A 10,618-nucleotide genomic window follows, 5' to 3' on the forward strand; every position below is an offset into this window, starting at 1 on the left:
TTTCAGGCCAGTTTAAAGCGTTCGGAGGGTTGTCACTAGTAACCACAGACACAAAGTTATAATTATGGCTAAACCCCGCCTATTTCTACAATTGATCTACTTAAAATCTGATTTGAACCATAACCACACTGCTAACTTTATGCCTAACCCTTAACTTTAATTAAGACCAAAAAGCTAATTTTTGTTTTCATGTGGTAACTAGTGACAACCCGTCCGTAATGTTGGGTTGTCAATCAGTTAGTGCAATAAGGAACCCTTGGGACGTCCATACCCTAAACCTAATCTCAAACCCTACCTAACCATAACCATTTTAAACGTAATCTTCATTGTAGGGACTTCCTAAGGATCCCGGAAAACAGACCTTTGTCAATCTATGGTACCTTCGTAAACTCTCTGTGGCTATCTACTCTGACTTCAGAGGGCTCTCGTTTCAGCATGCCAAAGCGCAGAATAAATTTACGAACGCTCAACAAGTGTTGAATACAGTCACCAACGCTCTAGATAACATGAAAACTGCTGGGGCGAGTAATATGGTGAGAGTGAGGTGTTCTCTCATTTTTGTCCGGAAGTAGCTAGCAAACTTTAGTTAGTTTGTTTGCCAGTTGTGAGGTCAGAACTCTCGGATCAACCCTACCCCTCGTCCAGTGTGCGGTCTGAGCGCTCGGAGAGCGAAACACTGAATTTACGAACGGACAATCTGACAACGCTCTGAATTTACTAACGCCAAGAGCGCACTCTGGTTCTCCAGATTGAATTTACGAACACACCCCTCGCTGCTGTCTGTCATTATAATAGCTTTCACACTGTGGCTAACAACACTGGTTGAGAATAAGACATTTCAATCCCAAAATGGTGCTGCTGACAATGATCGCTCGGTTGGCTGATGGACTGCCGCTGGCCGCATCAATGCAAGAGGACGAACAGGTTAATATGGATGGTTTTCCCTGTCAATGTCAGACAGCTAACTAGCTAAAATAGCTAATGTTAACACTAGCAATTCAATGTAGCTATCGAACTATTGGAAAATAGCTTGTCAGATAGCTTGCTAGCTAGCTACGTGTGCAATATATATTTTATAATCTATTCGGTGTCTATCTATGCAGGCCTACTTCATAATAAAACCATATTATTAGCTAGTTGTTTGATTGTGTCTATCATTGAAATCCAGATGGCTCTATTCCAGCTGTCAGAGTAACAGGCAGCTAATCATAATGGACAGATTTAGTCCATTTATGTGATGTAGCTAGAGGAAGAGATGGTTGAGGCGTCACTACAGACACTCTGGTTCGAATCTAGCCTGTATCACAACCGGCCGTGATTGGGAGTCCCATAGGGCGGCGCACAATAAAGGTTATATATATATATATATATATATATATATATATATACAGTTGAAGTCGGAAGTTTACATACACTTCTGTTGGAGTTATTAAAACTAATTTTTCAACCACTCCACAAATTTCTTGTTAACAAACTATAGTTTTGGCAAGTTGGTTAGGACATCTACATAGTGCATGACACAAGTAATTTTTCCAACAATTGTTTACAGACAGATTATTTCACTTATAATTCACTGTATCCCAATTCCAGTGGGTCAGAAGTTTGACTGTGCCTTTAAACAGCTTGGAAAATTACAGAAAACGATGTAATGGCTTTAGAAGCCTCTGATAGGCTAATTGACATCATTTGAGTCAATTGGAGGTGTACCTGTGGATGTTTTTCAAGGCCTACTGTCAAACTCAGCTTTTTATTTTTTATTTCACCTTTATTTTCCAGGTAGGCTAGTTGAGAACAAGTTCTCATTTACAACTGCGACCTGGCCAAGATAAAGCATAGCAGTGTGAACAGACAACAACACATAGTTACACATGGAGTAAACAATAAACAAGTCAATAACACAGTAGAAAAAGAAAAAAAAGAGTCTATATGCATTGTGTGCAAAAGGCATGAGGAGATAGGCGAATAATTACAATTTAGCAGATTAACACTGGAGTGATAAATGATCAGATGGTCATGTGCAGGTAGAGATACTGGTGTGCAAAAGAGCAGAAAAGTAAATAAATAAAAACAGTATGGGGATGAGGTAGGTATAATGGGTGGGCTATTTGCCAATGGACTATGTACAGCTGCAGCTATCGGTTAGCTGCTCAGATAGCAGATGTTTAAAGTTGGTGAGGGAGATAAAAGTCTCCAACTTCAGCGATATTTGCAATTAGTTCCAGTCACAGGCAGCAGAGAACTGGAAGGAAAGGCGGCCAAATGAGGTGTTGGCTTTAGGGATGATCAGTGAGATACACCTGCTGGAGCGTGTGCTACGGGTGGGTGTTGCAATCGTGACCAGTGAACTGAGATAAGGCGGAGCTTTACCTAGCAAGGACTTGTAGATGACCTGGAGCCAGTGCGTCTGGCGACGAATATGTAGCGAGGACCAGCCAACTAGAGCATACAGGTCGCAGTGGTGGGTGGTATAAGGTGCTTTAGTAAAAAAACGGATGGCACTGTGATAAACTGCATCCAGTTTGCTGAGTAGAGTTTTGGAAGCTATTTTGTAGATGACATCGCCAAAGTCGAGGATCGGTAGGATAGTCAGTTTTACTTGGGTAAGTTTGGCGGCATGAGTGAAGGAGGCTTTGTTGCGGAATAGAAAGCCGACTCTAGATTTGATTTTAGATTGGAGATGTTTGATATGAGTCTGGAAGGAGAGTTTACAGTCTAGCCAGACACCTAGGTACTTATAGATGTCCACATATTCTAGGTCGGAACCATCCAGGGTGGTGATGCTAGTCGGGTGTGCGGGTGCAGGCAGCGAACAGTGCCTCTTTGCTTGACATCATCAGAAAATCAAAAGAAATCAGCCAAGACCTCAGAGAAAAAAAATGTAGACCTCCACAAGTCTGGTTCATCCTTGGGAGCAATTTCCAAACGCCTGAAAATACCACGTTCATCTGTACAAACAATAGTAAGCAAGTATAAACACCATGGGACCACGCAGCCGTCATACCGCTCAGGAAGGAGACGTGTTCTGTCTCCTAGAGATGAATGTACTTTGGTGCAAAAAGTGCAAAACAATCCCAGAACAGCAGTAAAGGAACTTGTGAAGATGCTGGAGGAAACGGGTACAAAAGTATCTATATCCACAGTAAAAGGAGTCCTATATCGACATAACCTGAAAGGCTGCTCAGCAAGGAAGAAGCCACTGCTCCAAAACTTCCATAAAAATGCCAGACTATGGTTTGCAACTGCACATGGGGACAAAGATCATACTTTTTGGAGAAATGTCCTCTAGTCTGATGAAACAAAAATATAACTGTTTAGCCATAATGACCTTCGTTATGTTTGGAGGAAAAAGGGTGACGCTTGCAAGCCGAAGAACACCATCCCAACCATGAAGCACGGGTGTGGCAGCATCATGTTGTGGGGGTGCTTTGCTGCAAGATGGACTGGTGCACTTCACAAAATAGATGGCATCATAAGGGAGGGAAAATTATGTGGATATATTGAAGCAACATCTCAAGACATCAGTTAAAGCTTGGTCGCAAATGGGTCTTCCAAATGGACAATGACCCCAAGCATACTTCCAAAGTTGTGGCAAAATGGCTTAAGGACAACAAAGTCAAGCTATTGAAGTGGCCATCACAAAGCCCTGACCTCAATTCTACAGAAAATTTGTGGGCAGAACTGAAAAGGCGTGTGCGAGCAAGGAGGCCTATAAAACCTGACTCAGTTACACCAGCCTGGTCAGGAGGAATGGGCCAAAATTCACCCAACTTATTGTGGGAAGCTTGTGGAAGGCTACCTGAAACATTTGACCCAAGTTAAACAATTTAAAAGCAATGCTACCAAAAACTAATTGTGTGTAAGTAAACTTCTGACCAACTGGGAATGTGATGGAAAAAAATAATTATCTCTACCATTATTTATTATTATTTATTATTTAAATATATTTGGCTAAGGTGTATGTAAACTTCTGACTTCAACTGTGTATATATATATATATATATATATATATATATATATACACACACACACACACACACACACAAAAAAAGTATGGACACCCCTTCAAGTTTGTGAATTTCAGCCACCCGTTGCTGACGGGTGCATAAAATCGAGCACACAGACATGCAATCGCCATAGGATGTCACCTTTCCAACAAATCAGTTGGAAAACAAATTCCTGCCCTGCTAGAACTGCCCCGGTCAACTGTAAGCACTGTTATTGTGAAGTGGAAACGTCTAGGAACAACAACGGCTCAGCCGCAAAATGGTAGGCCACACAAGATCACAGAATTGGACTATCAAGTGTTGAAGTGCGTATAAATCTTCTGTCCTCGATTGCAACACTTAGTACCGAGTTCCAAACTGCTTCTGGAAGCAACGTCTGCACAATAACTGTTAGTCGGGAGCTTCATGAAATGGGTTTCCATGGATGAGCAGCCGCACACAAGCCTAAGATCACCATCTGCAATGCCATGCGTCGGCTGAAGTGGTGTAAAGCTTGCCACCATTGGACTCTGGAGCAATGAAAGCACGTTCTCTGGAGTGATGAATCACAGTTCACCATCTGGCGGTCCGGCGGACGAATATGGGTTTGGCGGATGCCTGTGGAGAATACTACCTGCCCCAATGCATAGTGCCAACTTTAAAGTTTGATGGAGGAGGAATAATGGTCTGGGGCTGTTTTTCATGATTAGGCTCCGTAATTCCAGTGAAGGGACTTCTTAACGCTGCAGCATACAATGACATTCTAGATGATTCTGTGCTTCCAAATTTGAGGCAACAGTTTGGGGAAGGCCATTTCCTGTTTCAGCATTACAATGCCCCCGTGCACAAAGCGAGGTACATACAGAAATGGTTTGTTGTGATCTGTGTGGAAGAACTTGACTGGCCTGCACAGAGCCCTGACCGCAACCCCACGAACACCTTTGGGCTGAATTGGAACGCCAACTGCGAGCCCGGCCTAGTCGCCCAGCATCAGTGCCCAACCTCACTAATGCTCTTGTGGCAGAATGGAAGCAAGTCCCTGCAGCAATGTTCCAACAGCTAGTGGAAAGCCTTCCCAGAAAAGAAGAGACTGTTAAAGCGGAAAATGGGGGACCAACTCCATTTTAATGCCCATGATTTTGGAATGAGATGTTCAATGTGCATGTGTCCACATACTTGTGATCATGTAGTGTAGGTAGTGAGTGAAAGACCAATGCTCAATGCAGAACAGCCATTTGTGTACTGTGCTGAATGATGTTGTGATAGCAATTTGATTAACCAGAGGAGATACACTAAGTCCATTGAGTAAATTCTGCTCCCTTTAGTTCATTTGCAATTTGTGATGGTTTACTTCATTCATCCTTGTTACTTTCTTGTAGTTGTAGCAAATCAGGCAGCCATGTATTTCTAGGACATGTGTAGTATTTATGAGTTGCAGTAGGCTACATATGAGTCTTGCCACCTGCTTGAAGAACTTTAACACATTTCCCTTGCTTTCTTATCTGCTCTCCCAAAGGGAAGTGAGAAGGTTGGTCTTTTCTCTGCACTGTAACCAATGTTTGGACATCATACACATTGTTCCTGTGATGTGTTACTGTTTACCATACCCAGACCACCCGCTTCTTTGTCTAACATTTACATTGATCCCAATCATTGGTTCAGTGTCCTCTTAAATATGCTTGGTTGCATAATCTTGCTCTGTCCTCCGTGTTTAGTTGGGTCGGGACCTGCAACAGTACCAGAGCCAGGCTAAACAGCTGTTTAGGAAACTCAATGACCAGAGTCCCACACGTTGCACATTAGAGGCTGGCTCCATGTCCTTCCAGTGAGTTCAAACCAGTTAGAGGAAAGACACCACAGACACTCTCTCTTGGCAAAACACTCATCACAATTAAAATACCATTAACATACTTATAACATGCACTAACAAGCAGGTATCCACTGACCTTTATGCTTCTCAGACACTCCACTCTCATGTTTCCCTCATGGTTCTCCCAACAGCTACGTCATAGAAAAAGGAGTGGTCTACCTAGTGCTGTCTGAAGCAAGCTTTCACAAAAAACTTGCCTTTGCTTACCTGGAAGACCTGCAGGCAGAGTTCCATGAACAGCACGGGAAGAAGGTCCCCACTGTGTCCCGACCGTACTCCTTCATTGAGTTTGGTGAGATTCAATTAAATATATCATCATTAGAATCCCTACTAACAACCCAACGTTGATTAAAGGTCCAATGCAGCCATTCTTATCTCAATATTAAATTATTTCTGGGTAACAATTAACGACCGTACTCTGTTTTCAATTAAAATGGTCAAAAATAGCTTCTTAGCAAAGAGCAATTTCCCAAGCAAGAATTTTGCTACCACTGTCTGGAGGTGGTCTGAGTGGGGAGGGGAAAAATCTATACTATCTGTTATTGGCAGACAGGTTTGGAACTCTTTCTTATTGGCATATTAACAAATTTACCACCTGGTGATGTCACCAGGCAGTCCAAAACTCCATCCCACCACAACAGGCTAACATTAAACGCAGTCTTTTCAAACAGCTCTTACACTAAAATGGCATTATCATAATTTTCTGAATTGTACAGTAGTATTCCAACCTCGTAGTGTGGAGATATGTAAAACATAGGAAAATCATATTTTGGACTGCGATTAACCTTTAAAGGATACCCTAGTATGAATTATGAAAAAATATGCCATAAATTTCTGCAACGTTTTCCTCTGTCAACAGACACCTACATTCAGAAGACCAAGAAGTCGTACATAGACAGCCGAGCCCGCAGGAACCTGGGCAGCATCAACACAGAGCTGCAGGATGTCCAGAGGATCATGGTGGCCAACATTGAGGAAGTGTTGCAACGAGGGGAGGCCTTGTCTGGTAATGTCGGTTTACTTGTCCTTCTTATAAATTTACAGCAATACTGTAGGTCAGGGGTACTGAACTACTATTTGAGAAGGTCTGGTCACACAAATGTCCTCCGTGGCAAAGGTCCGAATGGATATAGGCATTTATCGGCATAGTAACAATCCCCACCGCGCAACCCATCCGACTGAAAACTGTTCAAAATGTTCACACCCCTCTTGTTGAAGACAACCAAAGTTTGCTAACTTCCAAGATCAAGCTTCTTAGTTACAGCAGAGACAATCAATCCACTCATGAATCAAGTTCACTGTTGCCTAAATGTGTTTTGTTTGTCAATTATTATTATTATCGTTACATTTTTTTGTGGAAAAAAATAGCACCCCTTGTGTTCACTGCTGGTAATACCATGTACCGCAGTATGGTATGAACATCTGGATACTGCCCAACCCTACTATCTAAGGTCTGTCAGTGAATGACATAACAAGAGGAAAACTGCCCATACACGACCAAATTTCAAATTGCACCTTGGGGGAGGGGGCCCAAGGTCTGTTTTGACCCCGTTCAACCCCGTATCCGGAACAAAGCCCGCCAGTTGAGCATGGCTGATGTAGGTCCTCGATGTATAGCTGAAACACCTCTATTACACAAACCTTTATCTATGATTCTCTGATGTCTAACTTGGGCAGGGCTTATTGCATTATCATGAATGTACATCATTGCAGCAAAACACATTGATAAAATGTAAATGATGTTGGGTAGAATTCACTAGATTAACTAATAAAAGGGAGTGCCACTTCTCAGCTACATACTGTTTGTCAAGTTGTGACAAAGAATAGTGTTTCAGTCACGAGGAAGCAGATGCCATTCTCACTTGTGTTAAATGAGGATTTGTTCTGGTTTCTGTTCCCTCTCTTTGCTCACCTGGATCCACTCGCATCACATCCAGCTCTGGACTCCAAGGCCAGTAATCTGTCCAGCCTGTCGAAGAAGTACAGAAGTGACGCCAAGTACCTGAACACTCGCTCCACCTATGCTAAGCTGGCTGCCGGAGGGGTCTTCTTCATCATGCTCATCGTCTATGTCCGCTTCTGGTGGCTCTGAGAAGGGAGAGGAGACAGGAGGGGTTGGAGAAGAAGAGCTGATAGGAGCTTAGCTGTGGTCTCACATTCCATCCAATATGGGATCCCCCCTTTTAACACAAGACTGTTGAAGTAGGGACAGACACTGCACGTTATTTTTCCAACTGTCTGTCCATAGATCTATCATGTAATTACAAATGTTATGTTTTATTAACAATTACAGTCATCCTATAGTGGTTATGCCTTGGAGTTGAGTGTTTGTATTGCGTGTGAGTGTGTGAAAGAGGACATTTTATTTTCCTGTGTGTGTGTGTGTTACCAAAACCTGTATGATAACAATTCTTCTTTTATCGATTTAATCGTGTATACTGTGTAGCAGTACAGAAAAACCTACGTAATTCTATTTACCCAGAGGACATCATAAGGGCTTTGGCGTTAATAACACTACTTTTATGTTGGTTTGGTGGAGATTTCTTAAATGTTAACCTGTTTTACTGGGGTGATCAATCACATTACCTGTGGTATTGGCTGCAGAAATAATATTTCTCATTCACCTTCATCTCCACACTGAGTGGACCAGTTTAACACCAGACGACGTCTAAAGGGTTCATTTCTTATATTTTGGAAAAAGTTTACACAAGTTGAAGCCTCCATGTAAAAACATGTTTTATCTAGATGAGAACGATAGCTAGCTAATGCTATGTAGCTGGCTTATGCCAATTGTGGCAGGGTTAATGAATTTCAACTTAACTGTTTCATTTGCTATGAATAAAGTGATTTGCACAAAAGTATTTGATTTCTACTAGACAATACAAAGTTGCTCACAAATCAGGATCAATATAGATCAGATCAGTGGAGGCTGCTGAGGGGAGGATGGCTCATAATAATGGCTGGAATGGAGTCAATTTGTTCTTAAATGACTTGCCTAGTTAAATAAATACAAATAGAATGGTAACATACACATCAAAGATGTGGTTTCCATGTGGTTGATTCCACTCCATTCCAGACATTATATTGCTGTCCTCCCCTCAGCAGCCTCCACTGATGTACATATTATACAGTACTAATAGAAACTGTTGTATTCCTGCCCGGTGCTGTGCTTGTTCATGAACTTTGGACACATAGCCAGTTGTGGTCTTTACTTACCACCAGGTCAAAGTCAGACCTCTTAATGCACAAGAGGAAGATGTGTCAACAGCTCAGTTTTCTAAATAAGGGACCTATAGTGAGGTGATGCATTCAAATCGTTATGTTTGTTTAACAGGACCAACTACTGGTAGGCCTCCTGGTTCATACATCAGCTCTTCAAGCTATGCCTATCCCAGCCAGCAGCTGGTGTCCTTTGCTTATGATAATCTTGCAGCTGAAAATGGCATACTCTTGCAGCTTGAAACACTGTTGCGGCAAAGACGTTTGCTGCACAAAATCAAAGGGTAGTAAAGGCTGGAAAAAATATACTGCTGCTTCTCGGGTAGAAAAAAAAACACAAAATGCACTACATACATTTAGAAAGTACTGCAGCCTGTTTCTGCTGACATAGTTTGAACAGGAAGTGGGCATAGCAGAAATGAGAAGCAGCAGAGGGTAGCGTCAGCTAAGATGGTTTTGGATAAATGAAGATGTCCCACTCAAGCCGTTTACCACTGAAAAAAATGCTCACAGTTCCGGTCTGCTTAAAGGGTGGCTCTCCCATAGGCACCAATTGCATTAGCAGCTGGGTCTGGTCTGCTTAGTTCATTGACTGTATATGAACCAGAATAAAGGAGCGAGTGTGATGCCTCGCTTTCTTCTCCGTCTCTGGCATCAATAGCGTGCAGAGCTAACCACAGGGCACAGCCTAACCTTTTCACCTCTCATCTTCAAGGGATACACATCTTCAAGGGAAGTGTGTGTGACTAACCTTGTAGTGACAAACTAGATCTTATCATATCCAAGAGTCTTCACAGGAAGGACATGTCAGATATTTTTATTTATTTAACTAGGCGAGTGAGTTAAGAACAAATTCTTATTTACAATGACGGCCTACCCCAGCCAAACCCTAACCCGGTCGATGCTGGGCCAATTGTGCACCGCTCTATGGGACTCCCAATCCCGGCCAGTTGTGATACAGCCTGGAATCGAACCAGGGCACTAGCACTGAGATGCCGTGCCTTAGACCGCTGCACCACTCGGGAGCCAAATGATACTGATGTTACTTAATGGACTCAAACTGATAACACAGCCTGCAGTCATCACTATAGTAATCATTATTCTAGTCTGTGTTACATTGCTGGAATCAGCAGAGTAAATGAATGCATTGTTTGGTTTTCGCCAGGCGTAATGGGTCCCATGTCATCCCAAAAAAAGTCCACTTTCACATTTAAGAATCTCATGCCATTGGTCAAGAAAGGTGGTGGTAGTGTGATAGTTTGGGGATGCTTTGCTGCCTCAAGATCTGGACGACTTGCCTTAATAGAAGGAACCATGAATTCTGCTCTATCAGAGAATTCTACAAGAGAATGTCAGGCCATCTGTCTGAGCTGATGCTGAAGTGCAGCTGGGTCATGCAGCAAGACAATGATCCAAAATACACAATCTAGTCTACATGAAAATGGCTAAAAAAGCAACACATTTGAAGTTTTGAAATGGCCTAGTCAAAGTCCAGACCTATTCCCTATTGAGATGTTCTGGCAGGACTTGATACAAGCACTTCGTG

The 10,618-nt window shown here is 42.4% G+C and overlaps 1 protein-coding gene across 2 annotated transcripts; it reads left to right on the plus strand.

Moving 5' to 3' along the window:
* Positions 1-381: 381 nt before the first annotated feature.
* On the plus strand, positions 382-8,714 carry LOC109897485 (vesicle-trafficking protein SEC22b-B-like). Of its 2 annotated transcripts, XM_020491977.2 has the most exons (6): positions 382-924; positions 5,500-5,511; positions 5,699-5,808; positions 5,985-6,145; positions 6,713-6,859; positions 7,791-8,714. In XM_020491977.2, exons 1-6 carry the CDS (start codon positions 850-852, stop codon positions 7,943-7,945), a joined length of 660 nt encoding a protein of 219 aa, XP_020347566.1. In that variant the 5' UTR covers positions 382-849; the 3' UTR covers positions 7,946-8,714. The 2 variants fall into 2 exon arrangements, with proteins under 2 accessions (XP_020347566.1, XP_020347568.1); XM_020491979.2 differs by lacking the exon at positions 5,500-5,511 and having other exon boundaries at positions 391-924.
* Positions 8,715-10,618: the final 1,904 nt, after the last annotated feature.

This window comes from Oncorhynchus kisutch, linkage group LG10 (assembly GCF_002021735.2).
Source record: "Oncorhynchus kisutch isolate 150728-3 linkage group LG10, Okis_V2, whole genome shotgun sequence".
Classification (NCBI taxonomy): Eukaryota; Metazoa; Chordata; class Actinopteri; order Salmoniformes; family Salmonidae; genus Oncorhynchus; species Oncorhynchus kisutch.